The 19,320-nt window shown below is 42.9% G+C and overlaps 1 protein-coding gene across 2 annotated transcripts in view; it reads right to left on the bottom strand.

Moving 5' to 3' along the window:
* LOC144929126 (uncharacterized) overlaps positions 1-19,320 on the bottom strand; it is a 273,209-nt gene that overhangs the window by 156,996 nt on the left and 96,893 nt on the right. For both annotated transcript variants that reach the window (XM_078847983.1, XM_078847984.1), the window contains exon 2: positions 6,496-6,566. In XM_078847983.1, the coding sequence (XP_078704109.1) occupies positions 6,496-6,566 (71 nt within the window). The remainder of the gene's footprint in view (positions 1-6,495; positions 6,567-19,320) is intronic.

Below are 19,320 nucleotides of genomic sequence, written 5' to 3'. Positions count from 1 at the left end.
CACAGAGACTAGGAGAAGCTGTAGCATAAGTTTTTAACAGAATAAAATTAGGACACTAGTTAGTGTTGTATGATGATATTCATCCTATGACCTAGATTTGAATTGTAGCTAGATAAGTGTTCTTGTCTCACTACATTCAGTCAGTATGTGTTTTTATGATACTTCGATCTTGTGTTTCATTGGTTGAAAGTGCTGTCACTCTATAGCCTGCTCTGTGCGCAACTTTGCACATGTGAGTAGCTCCATGAAAGTCAAAGGTGAGTAAAGTGAAATGAGTGTGAATCTATGTACAATGAGAGACCAAACCACTAACTTATTTCAGATATTCATCCTCAAGATCAACTATAAGAACTTGCATTAGACTGAGTTGGTGTCACGGCTTTTTTTGTATAAAGTGCATCAGTACTGCTAAAGAAATAGTTTCTCATAATGTGCAGTGTGTGGGTTTTTTTTTTCCCCCTACATCTACTTGAGTTCAGGGGAAATAACCTAATGCACAAATTTGCTTTTATATTTAGTGCACCAGCTTTGTGAGCTCAGGGAGCATTTCACTTATGTAAATAAATGAGGAAATAATAGGAGGTAGCAGAAGGTAGTTCATTTCCATTTCTCTGCCGCCATCATGATTTCCAATTGCGATGGTGTATTTTTTAAAACATTGACTGAAATTTCGCAAATGAGAATTTTGTATTCACAGGATGTTGGTTTTCAGTATATCTGGTGATATTTTATCCAGTGCTGTTGACTAACTTCTCAGCTGGAGAGAGTGGAATTGGTAGTACATTACTTCAGATTTATCTATGCTGTAACTGAGAGCAGAATTAGGCCCCAGGCCATAAATCTGTCCAGCTGGATGCCGCCAGGATAATGACACAATAAACCTAACCACCAAATACACTGCAGAGTGAGTGCTAACCCTGTAAACAAAGGGTGAATGAGTGATACTTTTGGAAGGATATAACGAACATAGCAGTGATATGCAATACTCTTTCCTGTTAACATTTAGCAGCTTTTTAAAGAACAGAGCTCTAGCATGTGAACTGGATTTAGCATCTTAAAAATGCCTTCCAATATAGACACATTATATAGAGAGATAGTGTGATGGGGTGTTCACCCCATACTTTCCCTGAAGGGGTTAATGTAGATTGAGAAGGGGGCTAATTAACCTGACAGGCCACGGGAATCAGGTGGCTAAGTAATCCCTTGACTGAGGGAGGGAGCCCCACTGAACAGGAACAAGCTAGGTTGGGTTTATAAAGCCAGGACATTGGAAGCAGAAGGGGCCGCTGAGAAAATCTGCAGTCACTCACTGGGAGAAGGGAGCAGTATTTTGGGGCCGTAGCCTAAAGTTACTCCCTGGGCGGAAGGAGTTGTGAGGCTGGCAAACCCAGAGAGGGGAGAGTACCACTTGGTGAGGAAAGGGCTCAGGGAAAGGCAGTAAGGTCTAAAAGGGAACTGACCTTTGACTGCTGACTAAAGGGTCCCTGAGCCAGAACCCAGAATAGAGGGTGGGCCTGGGTTCCTCTGTCAGCCACCGAGGAAGTGATGCTATGCAGCAGTAAACGGCAAGACTGCCCAGGATTACTGAAGGAAGACTTTGGTACCTTGGAAGGGGAAAACATGGGTTGTGACTTGCCTGGAGGGCCAAATTATTAAGATGAGGCTGCAGCTCAAGGAGCAAGAGAGGTGTTGCAGACCCAGAGAGAAAGGCAGAGAGACGGTGTGCAACTGTGGGGAAAGGAAGTTGACCTGGCGAGCTATTCCCCAGAGTAACCAGGAGTGACCATCCTAGTGGTGAGTAGAGCACCCGTCGCAAAGACAGATAATTTATATATGATTTACTTATCTCTATCAAATAGTGTGTCAAAGCACTGACATTTTTGAGGAGCATTCATTGGACCTAGTGCCGTAATACACTGCTAGAGCCCTTCATGAGATAAGAAAGATTGCCTCCTGTACTTACTCGGGATCCATTATCTGTAGTTCTTCCATAGTCCTGGGATCTGCAGTAGCCTAAACCCAGCACTACTGCTATAACACTGTTTGGTGTTACTGTTGTATGAGACACTATTCCTTAAAATGTTTTTCAATTGGAGATGGTCCCAAGCTGTGAAGTTTGAATCAGAATCTTAATTTCCCCAAAATTTGGGAGGTGCTCTGGCTTGACCCACAATAGAACTAGGTCTGAACCACCAAGTTCGTCTTGTCTTGGATTCAAACAGACTGCAGTGGGAGGGGGAAGCTTAGGATCTGTTGGCAGTGTTATGGTTTAAATTGTTTTAAATGAGATTTGGAGTCTACTATAAAACAAGAATCTAATCCTACTTTGTGTTTAAAAAACAAATTATGTCACAGTTTTAGGGTTAACTGCATCTTTGACGGCTGCCCTCAAGGGCACTGACTTAAGGTTTCAGGTTCCCAGCCATCATCTCTCTCAGGCTGAGACTTGGGTGTCTCTCCCTCCAGACCCGAGGTTTCGACTTGCAGTCCCTCTATACCTCACTGTGATTTCCCCAGCAGGTCTGACAAGGGTATGGCACCTGTGGTTAGCCTTTCTCCAGGGGCTACAACAGTGTATATCAGTTGCCAGCCAGCCTTCACAAAGCAAAATACAGTTATTTTTAGGGTAAAAGCTTTACAGAGAAAATATAAAACAAAAAATGTTCCTATTTGCATGCTAAAAGCTTCCCAGAGGCTACCCATCAGTCTAATGGAGTCCTAGTAAGCTGAAGCCCTTCCAACCCTTCTGTAAGGGCTGGAGCTCCTCCTTGGATAGAGAGTCCTGTAAGTTCACTGAATCAAAAGAAGGCCCAGTGTGTCATCTATACACAGCCTTTTTACTGCCAAAAGCCTTTTCTTTGTCTGCAGGTCGCTGGAAAATCCCATCTGAACCAGGTATGGTACTCTCTGGAGGTCTTTACCTCCTAATCACCACTCAACACACTGTTTTTAATTGTTGGAGCTGTGGCAACCCTCCACCCCCAGAGTTGCATACAGTCCCTGGCCCATAGTGATTCATAAACTTAATACTGCATGTGGTTGCAATATCTGTCACACATTACTCTGTCTCTTACTGGGTGATCAGGAAGTTTGTTATATTTTTCCTTATTGGTTCTGTATTCTGTACTTCTGTTGTGACTTTTCTCTGGACTCACAATGGAAAATAATCTCTTTGATGCACTGCAGCATTCCATCTTGTAACAATGCAGATTAGTACAGGACACAGAGTTAAAGATCTTTAGATTCTCATTCCTAAGTGTATGTCTACACAGAAACAAAACAAAACACGGCAGCAAGTCTCAGGGCTTGCATCTACAAACTCTGGGTTCTGGGGCTCATGCTGAGGTGCTAAAAATAGCTGTCTAAGCCATGTAGACATTCTGGCTCGGGCACTAAAACCCACCCTTTTCCCTGAGCTTCAGAGCCTGAGCACCAGGCCAAGCCCAAACAGCTACAGGACTATTTTGTAGCACCACAGCGCAAACCCCAGGCTATAGACCCAGAGTCTGAGAATCTCTGCTGCAAGGTTGTGGGTTTTTTGCCATACAGACATACCTTAGGAGTCAACCTTCAATACTAAAATGACCTTCCCTGACTCTCCTTCCCCCAACCAACCCTCTACCCTCCATCAATCGGACAGAAAGTGACTGCTGGAGATGTATTGTAACTTGTCAGAGAATGTTATGTCTCCATGTTATTCAGTTGCTTTCAAAACAGACACTCATTTTTCAGAGGTATTTCCCATGTGAAACATAAATATCTATTTCAGAAGCAATGAAGAATGATGGTTTCCTTTTCTTTTTCTCAAGATTGTTTCTGCCAAAAAATGTCCCATCTCTCTGCTCACTATCTTACAGTACATTGAAATAGGCAGGCTGTATAATACTACATGGGCAATTCAGCTGCAGGAAGCCCTTCTTCTGAGATGGCACTGCAGCGTTCATGCCATATGCCTCTTTATTTGACACCTGTTCACACAGTGAGTGTCAGGAAAAAAATTACTTGCACAGCAGAGAGTGAAAGCTTAGAGAGTTCACTGGCATTTGTGGCTGCCAGCAGCCAATATTGTATTGCAGTGGGTTTGTGAAGCATCTAGTAAAAGCACATAACCACTTGTATTGTCAAAATGTATATAACTAAAAATGGACTGCATGTTGGCTGGATAATCGCCCACTTAAGCACTTGCAGTTACAAATCTGACTAAAACCAAAGAAAAGGAATTCTGCAGTTCATATTTGGTTATGGGCAGAAAAGCGTCCATATAAAATGGCATCTTATCCAATAGATCTGCTGCCTGTGTGTTTTTGGAATAAGAGCTCTTTGCTTCAGTGACAAAAATAAAGAATATTATTTACTACTGTTGGCACTACGAAGCCATAAGAGAATGAGCAAGATTCTATTCTGATGTATGCATCAACAGCAGAATTAACTGTATTTTGAATATTTATTACTGGTCATATGGGCAAGTTAGAGATAATACTGTGGTGCTGGTGGCGGACCAGGTGCCAGCTCATGCCAAGGCCCCGAGGGCTCAACTGAACACTGACAAAGGCATAGCTGGAAAATTGTCTGGCTCACCTATCTGTTACTATTGGTAAAATAGGTATAGGATTTTTTAAAATGTGTTCAGTATTTAAACTTTATGAAATGCGTGTAAATTGTTACATGCATTAATCTCACATAATATCTACATTATAAGGTAATATTTAAGTGTTTGCTCTGAAACTTTAAACCCCACAGTCAGGAGAGAACCATTATTAAATGTGAAATATTAGTTTACCACAGGAGGTGGTATCTCCTTCCCAACAAAAGAAAGCCCATAGACACCAGACAAACCATTGTGGAACATCAAAGGACAAAAGACTTTAATTGCTCCCACCCCCCAGACCCATGAAAAGGAGATGTGCATTGGGGCTCATCCCATCAGCTTCAACTCTGGGGGAAGGAAATAACAATCCCTGACAGGAAGAAACTATATCTCTATGCTGCTTGGACTTTGGGAGGTCAAGATTTCTAAGCATAAGCAAGGGATCACCAGCTGTTTAGCCTGAGTTAGCCCTAGAGGACATATAGAGCTTGCATATTACAGCAGCCTCTATTACCTTTCGGAACCTAAGACTGTAACTCATTTGTGTCTGTATGTTTAGCTGCTTTAACCTTGGAAATAGCTCATTTCTTTTTCCTAGTTAATTTATTACAGAATTGGTGACAAGCGTTGTCTTTGGTGTGAGATCTGAGGTGCAACTGAGCTGGGGTAAGTGAACAGTCCTTTGAGACTGGGAGTAACCTGAATATTACGGTGATTTTTTTTGGTGTAAGTGACCATGTGTCACAAAGTTAAGCTTGCCTAGGTGGAAAGATAGATTGGAGTACCTACGGGGACTGTCTGTGCCTCCGTGTTGAGGCTGTTGTAGTGCGTGAGGAGTTCAGAGCTGATACTTGGATGGTGGAATCTAAGGATAGAACTCTCAACGAATGTTGGGATGTGTGCGCCTTGCTTCTTCTGGATGTGTGCGCCTTGCTTCTTCTTAACAGTCTTCCCTGAGGTTGGTACTGACGTTCCTGAGCCACTCAAGACAGCTTGACAAATACTGTTGGGCTTTCAGGCTTGAGTTTGTAGGGCTGGCCCTTAAAACAATGATGTTATAACCTGTAAACTAGGAAAACTTGAGTCTGAGTCATTGAAAAACAATAAACATGTTTCCCTCTGTAGTCATTTTTACAGTCCCTGTTTAAAGTCAATCAGGCATTTCATCAAAGTGTATCTTTCTTCTCAGCCTTAGTTATCTACTTAGGATCACCACCCCTTTGGGATTGTCCTAGAGTCTCCAGGAATTAAAGATTAATCTTTAATTTAAAGATTGTTATATGATATCTCCAGGAATATGTCCAACCAAAACTGGCAACCCTATATCTACTCAAACCTGATCTTTCTCGCACCATTTCCTCCTCTGGAGAGCTAAAGAAAAGATTCCTGGACAACTTACCAAACTTGGTTCATTCAAACATATATCTTTCTTTCATCATATACCAGTTTATATGACCATCAGGTGATAATGTCAATACATATTTTGATATTACAACACCTGCACACCATTCCCTGCTAACATGGAGTCCAAAGTGCTCTAGCTCATGAGCTTTAAATGAGTTTTTGACCTGTAATGTGCAATCATCACAATCAGTGCTCCACAAGAGATTCCGCTGTAAGTAATTCAAAGCTTTTTCATACCACCCAAGCTGAACAGCCCATATGAGTCATACAGAAGCTTTTTCCTGAGACATTAAAGATCCACCCTTTCCGTTCCAGGTGCAGATAAATGATAATTGGCATAAACCTATTTAAAAGACAAAATGTAAAAAAAGAAGAAAAAAGGAAATTACCCATAATGTCACCCTCCCATTTTTTCACCTCTTCATAGTCTATTGATCCTCTTCTTTCTAACCAAACTAAAGGCAACCAGAAACAAGGAAGAGGAGTTTACCTTGTTGACTCACCTAGTAGCTGCTGTTACGTAAAAGGAGAAGGAACCTGGAGCCACCTGCAGAGGCTGCAACTGATCAGGAGTCTAGGGGAGAAGAAACAAAGGCAATCAGGCAGTTAAGTCCAGGGGAACAGTAGAATTAAATGTGCATGAAGAGAAGCAAAGAAAGGGATGAGGTAGCAGAGAAGCATATCCAGAGCAGAGAGAGAAGAACAGAAGGATTGGGGGAGAGATGGAATAAAGAACCAAGGTAGAATGTTGGGATTACTTTTTTTAAGAAGGAAAAAACACTTATCACCTGAACGACAGTTAACAATGTACACTTTCACTTTTCCATATGAGCAAACATTGTAGTTGCTGTGAGGAGGCTGTATGATCACAAAAAGGAGGCATGTGATCCAGACAATCACAAAGGAGAATATCTCTGTTAAAATGTGATCGACCCTTTAGAAAAGTTTGAGAATCTCTGATCTAGACCACACTACTTCCCCAGTCTAGTGAACCTGAGGATCCTGATGCCATACAATGACTTAAAAAAACATGACAGGGGACATGGAGTACCAGGTATTCTAAAACAATGATGTAGGTGTAAGATGAGACCATAAAAGAGGGGGAGCCAACCCTGGAGCACACAGCATATTTATTCTGGAGGGTGAAGTGTATGTAACTACTCACTGCTTTAAATCTCTTAGTAAAAACACCATTTAAGTCGCCCTAGCAATTTCCTCCAATTCCTACACTGCAAACAATTGTGTTATTAGCTAGTTTGAATTCAAAGAAAAGCAAACATGGCCAAAGGGAACATGTACAAAAGTTGGGACAAATATTTGTGTATTTTTATTATTCACCCAGATCTAATAAATAATGTTAAGCAGCCCAAGAGTATCTGTGTTTAAAGCTTCTTTTTACACAGCATAATCTGTAACATGAAACTAATTTTAATTATATATTTTCAGTCTAGTTTATAGTTTTGTATATGTGCAACAGCTCTGTGTGGTCACAAAGGAATGCTTATATTTTCTTTAGCATACAAGAAAAAAATAGTATTCCTCCACTTTGGTGATTATATTTTCAGCTTGAGGCAAGCTTCTGCTTGCTTACTGGACAATCCTGGGTAATGTTAAAAAGAGTGGGAAACTGATGTTGACAGGAAGCAGCCCTGAGTGTTAACCTGTGTGGTTTTGGTTTGTCAGTTACTCTTACTGCTGCAGCTGGCTACCAGTTCTTATGAATGAAAAAAATAGTCCTGGTAGAAGTGTTGTAGATTTAGAGGGAGCATTATGCAAATGTTTATTTTCTTTTGCTGTTTGTGTGTGAATCAAAATATGGACATTTTTATGAGCTATGGATCAGATTAAAAGGTGGCCTCCATTTTTGCTTGTGCAGTTTGAAAGTTTGGCCGAAAATGTGCATCAGTAATGTAAATGGGCTTCTTACACTGCAATATGATGTCTGAAGCATGATAATGAGTTATCTCTCATCAGTTAACTTTCTGATAAGCTCTTTGTTTCTTGAATTATTTAATCAAGAAATCAAAGTTAGAAGAACCTTTTACATGTCTGTGATTTAATATACCATTGGCTGCAATTGCATGGTTGCTAACCTGCAGGAAAACTTAATGGAACCTGGCTTGTAACAGAAGCCAGAGTTTAGGCAAAATCCCCTGGGAACCGATGCAACTTAACTACTTCCAGTTATAATTATATAGTTGTCAGCTAATATGTCAATAAAAGTTATTTTTTTAAAATTGGACTTCAGCAGGGATCTAAGTCAGTTCTGTGAGGTGCTCTCAGTAGGATAGACTTCCCTTAACGGCACTGCAATGTGAGACATGCTGCTGTGATGGCTGAAGAATAATTAAATGGTATTTCATTACATCTAAAATCAAAGTTCATTCACTGAAAGTCAAAAATGAAGGGAAAAATAACTAAAGGTCACCTTCACTGCTGCTATGTACTTCACCCTACACATCTCTTCTTTGAAGGGTCAATATAACAAGGCAAGCGGTTACTGAAGAAATTAGTTCATATACCTTAGTGTGTCCTATCAAATCTACTTTTTCCCAGTTGAATTAACAAAGAAAATAGATTTGTTAAAATATGTAACATTACTAGACCACAGAGACAGTGCTGTGCATGGAATGCACTAGGCATATTACAGCTGCTGAATCTAGTCTTATTGAGGACAACTAACACATTTAGCTAGGTTTTTTAATCAATACATTTTTAGCGTGCCTTTTTATTAAGACACAACCTGATTCTGTCCTCAGTTACACCAGTGTAAATCAAAAGTAATCCCATTAAAGTCGGTGGATTCACTGTGGGGGTAAAACAAGTGTAAGCAAGGTCAGAATCAGGCCCAGATGTATAACAAGAGGATTAGCTGGTTCAGAGAACTAATAATGAGAGAGAATCTTTCAGTTATAGGCCACCATTTCAAATCTAGGCCATGTTAGCTGTCACTAATAGTTGTTACTATCTGATCACTGTTCAGTTCCCAATGGACATAAGTTAGAAGTCCATTAAAGACAGGCAAAGTCATTTTGTCTAATTTAAGGCATGCTTGAAACATTGTGGCTTACATATTAGTCATGAAAACGAGCCCAATTCGGTCTTACATTACGTTTTGGCAGCATAAAGGCTGTAGAGATAGCTGAACTGGCCCCTGGAGAATAACTGTGGGGAAAGGAGGTTCCCATGGTGATATGCTATCAGAAAGGATCTGTGCCAGCCCCTCTGTCAGCCCCTGGCGTAGCGGGCATACTGACCATGTCCTTTCCCTGCAGCGTACTGCTGCACTCCTGATATTCTTAGCTGGCAATGCCACACAGCGGCATAGTCTCCACCACTCGCCCCTAGAGTAGTGCAAGCCTGCAGGTGACTTAACACCACCCTTGTTCCCCCAGCACACACTGCAGCCTATTCATAAGCCACACAGAGAATCAGGCCCTATGTGTTTTGCTTAGGAGAGACTGTGTGGAAAAAAGGAGTGGGGGAAAAGTAAAAAACACACACTGAAAAAAGAGCAGCAACTGTGAGAGATACTAATGGGAAAAGGTGACCATATATAGGTCACTCACTTATGCTGGCCTGCCATATTTTATTATGTGAATAGCTGTTCATCTGTTTCCCAGATAAATGGGATTTGTGCTTTCATACTCCCAAGTGCTTTGCAAGTGGGAAAGCAACACCTGCAAAAGTGAGCAGGGTATTTAGATTGTAAATTTCTGAACCCTAGAAGTAGATTAGGTTTTAGATGGGGGGGGTTGAGCTAAATATTTTTTTATTTTAAAAGGGGACCCACAGACACATTGAATGTGTGTCTTGTTACTGCTAGAGATCCCAGTAGAGGGTATATGTATATGGGATATGGGAGAGGCTACATTATAATATAAATGCTAAAAATAAGTGAAGACAGAAAAATGACAACAAAAATTGTGGCACTCACAAGATATGTGTGGACCATACCCTTCAAACCACCTTGTTTATGTTGCATCTCTTCCCCACGTTCTTGTTATGTATTTTGTCTTTTAAGGCCCCTATCCTGAAAATCATACTGTACATGCAGATCCTTGCTCCTGCATGGAGCACCACTAAAAACAATGGGGCTCCACACAGGAGCATGAATCCACCTGTGCAGACTGAATTGCCAGATTCTGGGCCTTAGTTTGTAGTATCTTTGAGGCAGGATGGAACCATCATTCTAGGTCTCTAGTACCACGCTTTGGGATATTGTATTAAAATAGTATGATTAACCTATCTGTAATGATCAAACCCAAAACCTGAACCCAAACACTCCTCAAACTTTGAGTGGGAGGGAGATTCAAAATTCAGATATGAATTTTGTAGCTTGGCACTATCTGGGTAAGTGTGATTAAAATGCTGCACCAAATTTGAGCCAGCAAACTTCAATATTATAAAGATGCAGATTTTGTACCTCCTAATAGATTTTGTGAGTGTGCATTAAAAAAAATGCAGGAGGGGAAGTTACTTACAGCTCATTGTGTTTCAAAACATCTGATTATATGATATAACATTGTCATGTCACTGCAGTTTATGTGACATGACACAGCACCAGGTGGTAGAATCAAACACAGCTTAATGTGACATGATATATTTATGTTAATATTTGCAAACCATATAATCAAGCATCTCCATTACCCTTGAAAAATGTGATAATCCAATAACAAAGCAAAATTTTCATGGACAAAGTAAGCAATAAAGCCCCAGCCAATCCCATAATTACTAAAGCCCCAACCCGGAAAACATATGCACATGCTTAACTTCAATCAGATAAATAGTTCCATTGGACAGAGGTTCCATTATAGCACTGATCCTGCAAAGAGATCCATGTAGGCAAAATGTGGCTCACTTTGTCTGATTGATGGCCAAGTGTTTGTAGGATCTGGGTTTAAGTGCATTCTGTTTTCTAAAAGATATATCTCAGTAGTCTAGTCATAGAAGAACTCTGACAATCTACAACTCTACATTTCCAAATTTACAAAAGTAAACAAAATTTAAAGTGTAAATTTAATTCTATGTATATATTTGGATTTTTTTTAAATGTGCCCACACACTGCTCTGGGTACATATATATCGACAACAAATCTCACAAATAAAGCAGTTACAGATTACAAGCTCTCCTCCTCATTATTAAGATTAACAAATATGCCTGCCTTGCTTTGAACTAACCTATACTCTCTTTCACCAACATCTTCAGAAAACAGAGGTCTCGCAGCATTCCCAGAATGGACCTTCATCAATGGACAGCTTTCCAGTGACATCAATGGTTATGCATAAGGCTATGTTTTAATCACAGGTATTTTTAGTACAAGTCATGGACAGGTCACTGACAAACAAATATTCACTTGTACCATGACTTGTACTATAAATACCCCTCACCAGAGATGAAAGTGGGCCAGTACGATGTACCGGTGAGAAGTGGCCCGTACACAGGCAAAGTTAAAGCGGCAGCGGCTGGAGCCCCGAGCCCTTTAAATCGCAGCCAGAGCCCCAGGCGGCGCAGGCCAGGTAGCGTGGAAGGGCTGGCTGGGGGAAGCTGACCCCCAGCCCCGCCCCTTCCGCCCAAGGCCGGGCCCCCATACTGGTAAGTAATTCACCTTACTTTCACCCCTGCCCCTGACTAAATCTTAGGTGCGCTGGGGGCCTCCGGGGCATTGCTGCTGGATTTTTTGGGGGCGGGGAGCTCCAGGGTGCCACTGCTGCTCCAGGAAGGGGGCAGCCCGGGGCACGGCGGCTGCTCCGGAGCAGCTCCCAGGACCACTGCTGTTCTGGCATCCCCCAAGTCAAGCTGTCTGGAGCCGCCCAAACTGCAGCAGGTGTGACAGGCTCTGGGGCTGTCAGCCACACCACTGATGCAGAGGTCCCAGAAAGTCACGGAATCTGTGACCTCCCTGACAGACTAGCAACCTTAGTTATGCTTCAAGCCCAAGACTCAAGACTGTAGATCTACTGAATCAATGAAGGAAGTAAACTAATGTACTGAAATTATCATGAGACTTTGTTAAATATTCCAGTAACCAAGAATGATCAGCTTATCACAAAATACTCAAACATTTCAAAAGCTTTTAAGAATAACTTATTTACAGAAAGTAACAAGACCCATTAGAAACAGTCTGATTATGAGAAATAAAATGTCATATTTGTAACATAAAACCATAAATATTAGAGAACTACTTTCATACTGCACCATTCTTTATGTTCAAAGGGACTTCAGCAGGAATTTTCTCTTCCTAAAGAGCACTCAGTTGGGCCCTTAATTTTTTATAATCCCTATTTTAAAAAAGCATTTTCATTTCAACATCCTCAGTTGCTTTTCACTTCAAAATATGTTGAGCTACTCATGAAACTCCCTCATTTTACTTTCCTCCCTTGACCACTTCGATTGCACTGTGGGTTTAGTACCTCTGTCTTGTATTTTTCTAACTTGTTTTTCTGCACCATTTCAATCGTCTTTTACTATGTCATTTCAGAAACTTGCATCATTACATTTGATTTTAATAGTCCACAACTCTGCACCTCTACTTTCTCACCAACTTGAACATTCATTGTCCTGTTTCTATAACTACCTTTACCATTTTGCTTTTCTTAGCATCAGCATTTTTTATTTCTGTCCATTTCAAAACAAATTGCATATTCCCTGTCATAGTTCAGGAGGTAGTTACCGCACTTTGGTCATGTAGCATTTTTTTCCAACCATAATTTTTTCACTGGTTGTGTTGCAAAAATCTGTAATACATTTACATTTAATCTGTAATACATTTACTATCAAGTTGTTTTTCCTCAATGTGCTCATTTTGTTGCACCCCTGTCCTTCAGCTTTGAAATGCCTTTGCTTTACAAAATCAATAGTTTATTATTTTCATTATTCCACTTTAAAATAAGATGTAAACATTTTAAGACCTTGCAAAGCATGTTTAAAATTTGTTTACAAATATACATGAGACCACCTAGATTTTTGGCATGGATAGAAGATAAAAGTGTACTCAAGATTTCTTTGTGTTCTCCATATAAAAAGAGCAAAGCATGTACTGTCAGTCTAAACTATCCTTATTTAGTTCAAGTTAAAAGGCAAATATGTAATATCTATGGAAGAGTGTCTCACTGTGACCAGCTGTGATAGAGTAAAAGAGCCAGGAAAAGGCTAAGAACTACTGCCTGTCCTATGACCCAGCAGGGGGTGTGCAGGCTGAGAGTCTCTGGGGACTGCAGCCCATGTTGGGCAAAGGAATTGCTTTGTTCATGAATTTTTATGTTTGAACAATAAATTGTGCCCTAAAGCAAAGCCTGAACTTAGGTGTGCAACTGGTTCTTTCTTGAGCTGATGAGGCAGCCACCAGTTTACACCATCCATCTTAAATCTCTGCCCCATCAGGGGTAGGTAAAGCAACTTCCTACATTGAAGGTGTAATACGCAGAATACACAGTTTATTAGAGCAGCCAGAAGGGGCTCGAATATATATCCAACTGCAGTGCCCCAGAGGGCCAAAAACACAAAGTATCATTGATTTGAGTCTCGCTGCATATGCAGAGCTGCCACAGAGTGGACTAATTGGAAGAGAATACAGCTTTAGCTGTATTACTCCCTGTCAGAATTTTCATGTGGAAATCCATGGATTCTGGGAGATGGTTCACCCTCTCTGATGCCCTGTTCCACTCCCTGAACTCCAATAGAAAGGAAGGGTAGATCTTACCAAAAAGAGTCACAGGGAGATCCGTGGACCCCTCCACATACAGCTCCTGGGGTGATGGTATAGTATATTGTGCTGTAAATACAGTACATTCAAGTAAATTTAAATTATTGTGGGAAACTATGCAAATGAGCTAGTTAGCTGACTGTCATCACTACAGCATTTTTTGCTGGGAGTAAGCATAATGCAAAAGTATTCTAAGATCATCAAAATTATTCTGGTTTATACCTAGTTCTTCCCTCTGTTAAAAAGGACAAATTTTTAGAATTCTTCTAACATTCCTCCTACCGTTTTGCCCTCTAAACTTCCCCCAACACAAATCCCATGCCACTGCACACGCACACGCACACGCGCACACACACTCTGATGCTAGCAGACTGCAGAATCAGCTGAGCTGTCACAAAGGTCTTACCTCTCTGGTTCCTACAAAGCAGCTCAGAACTGCAGCTGTACCAGCAAAAAACCATCTGGCTCTTTGCTGAATTAATATTTTTCTGACCCTAATATACTGTACCCTCCAATAGTTTATAATTTTCATTCTTCCACAAACATTAAAATTAGATGTAAGCATTTTAAGACCTTACAAAGCATTGTTTCTTTTTTGACCTAAGTGGTTAGTAACATGCTTTATATTATCTTTCACAGTCCTAGTAAACTTTTATATGCTGTGAGCCAGATTCTCTGCTAGTGTAAATTGAGGTAGCTCCACTGACTTCAATAGCATTATGCCAGGGCTGGGCAAACTTTTTGGCCCAAGGGCCACATCTAAGTATGGAAATTGTATGGCGGGCCATGAATGCATGAAATTGGAGGTTGGGGTGCAGGAGGGGGTGAGGGCTCTGGGGTGGGGCCAGAAATTTGGAGTTCAGGGTGTGGTAAGGAGTTCCAGACTAGGGCAGGGGGTTGGGATCTATGGTGGGGTGAGGGCTCCAGCTGGGGGTGTGGGCTCTGGGGTGGGGCTGAGGATGAGGGGTTAGGGGTGCAGGAGGGTGATCTGGGCTGGGACCAAGGGGCTCAGAAGGCAGGAGGGGGATCAGGGCTAGGGCAGGGGGTTGGGGCACAGAATGGGGTCAGGGGTGCAGGCTCTGGGTGGTGCTTACCTCAAGCAGCTCCCAAAAGCAGCGGCATGTCCCACCTCTTGGCTCCTACATGTAGGAACAGCCAGGGGCCTCTGCACGCTGCCCTGTCCACAGGCGCCGCCCCTGCAGCTCCCATTGGTGGCGGTTCCTGGCCAATGGGAGCTGCCGGGGCGGTGCTTGGGGCAGGGGCGGGGCAGTGTCCGAACCCCCCTGGCTGTGCTACCCGTAGGAGCCAGAGAGGGGACATGCTGCTGCTTCCGGGAGCCATGGCATGGAGCCGGGCAAGCCCTGGCCCCCATGCCCCAGTGGGAGTTTGAGGGCTGGATTAAAACATTTGAAGGGCTGGATGTGGCCCCCGGGCTGTAGTTTGCCCACCCCTGCATTATGCCAATTTATATCAGTGGTAAGCTTTGAAAAAAGCCCTCCTCTTCCCCCGCGCCCCCACCCCCATTCTAACTCTAGGTTTAATTTGAGGGGAAATTAAACTAAATTCTCAGCAGTTTTGCAGGGCCTTCTGGGGCCTCTCTCAGGTAACGTTTTTTTTTTTTTTTCATCTGACCTCTTTCAATAGATTGTTTTAAAGCCAATGGAATTCTAGGCTTTGGGACAGATTCCACCCAGTTAAGCAGGTGACATTGCCATAGAAAACTTGGGAGCAAATTCAGGAGTGATGTAAATACTGAAGAGGCAGCAGGGCCCGGGCTTTTTAAACTTTTCAAAGCCATGACCTCCTTGTGGGCCACCAACATTTTAATAACACTTTCTCACAATCCTCCATCCCAGATAATGACTCTCTCTACCACACAAATATTACTAAACAAGATGACATAATCCGCAGTTTCTGCTGAGTTAGAGAAGGGCCTTTACTGAAATGAGTGGGGCAATGTGCACCTCTTAGGGCAGGGTGAGAAGGCCTTTAAGCAGCATACTGTTCCAGGCGTAGCCTAACTTCCCAGATGAAGAGAATAAATCCTGAGGTCACAGGATAGAAGACTGTGACTCAAAGTCAAGCCTGCTGGGATATAAAGGCAATCTGAAGGCAGAGAGAGAATGGGGCAGGAGGTGCTGGGTTAGGGGATGGATATGGAAGAATGTGTCAGATCTAGGGCCCTAGCAAATTCACAGTCAATTTTGGTCAATTTTACGGTCACAGGATTTTAAAATTTGTAAATTTCACAGTTTCAGATACTTAAATCTGAGATTTCAGGGTGGTATATAACCGGGGGAGTCCCAACCCAAAAGGAGGCTACGCAGGGGGTTACAAGGCTATTGTAGAGGGGTTGTGGTATTGCCACCCTTACTTCTGCACTGTTGCTGGTGACTGAGCTGCCTTCAGAGCTGGGCACCCGCACTCTCCCCCCTCCCCACCCCAGCCAGCCCAAGACCCCTTTAAGCCCCAAATGCCAGAATGCTGGGCCTGGAGCTGGGGAGGGACAGGGCTGGGGGTGCCCTAGCCAAGGGCTCCTACCATACAATGGGCTCCAGCTGCTGGTCCTGGTTGGACTGGTGAGGGACGGGACTTCCACTTCCCCTGTAGGAGCCACTCCTGGGGGCGGGTCAGAGCCACCTCCAGGAACCTCCCCTGGCTGCAGGAAGCTCTGCAGCTGCTGGCTGGGAGCCCAGCTCTGAAGGCAGCGCCACTGCCAACAGCAATGCAGAAATAAGGGTGGCATGGCATGGCATGGTATGGCATTGCCACCTTTACTTCTGCACTGCTGCTGGCTGCAGCACTGCTTTCAGAGCTGGGCGGCCAGCCAGCATCCACCATTCTCCAGCTGCCCAGCTCTGAGGGCAGCATAGAAGTAAAAGTGGCAATACAATGCCCCTACAATAGCCTTGTGAGCCCTGCCCCACAACCACCTTTTGTGTCGGGGCCCCCAGTTTTAGAAACGCTGGCCTCCCCCTGGGAAATCTGTATACAATAGGGTAAAAGTACACAAAAGACCAGATTTCACGGTGAGGAGACCAGATTTCATGGTCCGTGACGCGTTTTGCATGGCCGTGAATTTGGTAGGGCCCTAGTCATGGTCCTGGTTAAGAATATTAACAGTCCTGGTTAAGAATATTACTCTGTAGGTAGCAGTGGTAATTACAGCCCTCTGAAGCAGAGGCCTTAGGCGGGGCAAGGTGGCAGGAAATGTTTATCCATTTTGATTAATGATGAGCAGTGTTTGTGCGATAAAGCTATCCCTAGGAAAAAGGAAGGAAATACTGATGCTGGTGAGAACTTCATTGATGCAGCTGGCTAGGGGGTAGGCCTTATGACTTACCATCAGTGGGGAAACTGAGGCAGGGACAGTTTTGGGAGACCCTGTTACAGAGGCCCTATTTTCAGCTGCTATCATGGCCACCTTCGGATAGTTACTTTGGGGTGCAATTTTTAAAAGCCCATCCAAATACCCTCTAGCTTAGGGAAAGGTGCATTGGTCTAGGAGTCGAGATCATAAACAAAGCCTCATGGCCCTACCTTTGCAGACAGGCAAATATCACTCCCCACATCTTACAGACATGATAACTGAAGATCTGTGAGACTGCACAAAGCCATTTCTGGCAGAACGGGAAATAGAGGCCAGATCTCTTAATAATGGGGTAGATAAAAGTTTCATCCACTTATTATTATTTGTATAACCATAGTGCCTAGGAGACCTAGTCTTGGAGCAGGACTCCATTACATTAGGTGCTGTACAAATACAGAACAAAAAGATAGTCCTCTGCTTAGCCAAACTACCTCTCAGCATCAGCTTCTGGCCATTGGTTCTTGTTTTGCTATTCTCCACTATGTTAAAGAGCTCTTTAGTACCAAGTATTTTCTCCCTATGAAGGAACTTATGCGCTGTAATCAAGTAACTTCTCAGTCTTCTCTTTCATCATTTGAACAGAGTCAGCTCTTTAAGCCTCTCACTGTAAGGCATTTTCTCCAACCTTCAGATTTTTGTGGCTCTTTTCTGTAGTCTCTCCAATTTTTCAGCATCCTTTTTAAAATGTAGACACCAGAACTGTATGCAGTATTGATCTCTCCAACGCTATAAACAGAGTTTAAATCGCCTCTCTACTCCTACGTTTATACATCCAAGGATTGCACTGGGAGCTGAGCTGTCCACTAAGAAACCTAATTTTTTTTCAGGTCACTGTTCTCCAGGATACCATCCCCCATTCTGGAGGTATGGCCTGCACTCCTTGTTCCTAGATATATCATGTTGCATTTGGTTGTCTTAAAATGCATTTTGTTTGGATGGAGTTAGTTTACCAACCGATCCTGATTGCTGGCCATAACTTTCCTGTCCTCATCATTATTTACCCCTTATAACACCACTTCTTAGAATGGGATTTTGGACTTAGCAAGAGCACAGGCTGTGCAGCATGGCCAAGGTGATCCATAAGCTTTAACTGTAACACAGATGTGTTGCTTTTGCTACAACACCCTCACTGCAGTGAAACAGTGTGTGGTAATATACCCTGACTGCAGGGATAGCACATAGCACTGGATATATGTGCCCTACTCTGCATACCCACAGAAGACAACAGCAGCTAAGAAAGATGCAGGGCAGCCTAAATCCCTCTTTTCCATGTTATCCTTCTGCCTAAATCTCCAGTTTTTCTAAGAATGGATGCTTCTTGGAGCTGAGATTCTGGTCTGCCAGAGCCATCAGTCTCACTGAGAGGCAGAATTTCTAGTTCAACATGCTAAAACTAACCTGGCCCTCTCCCATGGAACTTCAACCTATGCTGCTAAGCCTGTTTCATAGAGCTGTTGGCTTTTCCACAGGCCTTTTTCCCTACAGACCTTCTGGGAACCATGGAGTGTGAATCCATGTCCAGCAATGGATCCTGAATCCTGGCCTGCCACCATCAGAGCCAGCTGCTGCACAGACATTTTCAGGCTGCTGCTGCTGCCTCCTATCCTTCCTCACAGGAGTTGGGTTGGGACACTCGGCACCCAGGTTCCCCCTCAGGCCTAAACAAGGTAGCCTGGCACCGTGATCCTGGGGCACAGGGGAGCTACCTAAAATGAACACCAAGAGCAAGAGGCTCACACAGACGCACCTACACCCAGGAGGTGTACGTGAGGTGAGAGGCTCATGTACTGAAAATATTTGACCATACTTAGTTATTTTGTACGTAATTATTAATATGTTAAAATTCTGTATTTCTAAAGTGACTACATCAAATGACATATATCACAGGAAACAAAGTGCAATATATTCTTGCTGTAAACATGCACATTAGTTTATCAGCAAAATGCATAATCTTTTCCCTTGGGATAGGTGTTGTGATTCCTGTTTATTTAGTGCTTCTGCAGGCATTCTGAATTACAGCAATTAAAGTACTCTGACCTTCCCACGGGGTGCAACCTGACCTGATGCAGCCCCGGAGCTCTACAGCCTGGGAGGCCTTTTACACTGCATGCTTTGTTAATGAACAGCAATGCCTCCAGGCTCTGCTCACTCACAGGCACCAGCATGTAAAGTCACTACCAGCTGAATATATTAATGCCATGCCCAGACATCCATGCATCACATATAGGGCAACACCCACATATCCCTCAGTC

Source organism: Lepidochelys kempii, chromosome 11, assembly GCF_965140285.1.
Source record: "Lepidochelys kempii isolate rLepKem1 chromosome 11, rLepKem1.hap1, whole genome shotgun sequence".
Classification (NCBI taxonomy): Eukaryota; Metazoa; Chordata; order Testudines; family Cheloniidae; genus Lepidochelys; species Lepidochelys kempii.
Note: the sequence above shows the minus strand (reverse complement) of the source record. Positions and strands in the feature narration are given on the sequence as shown.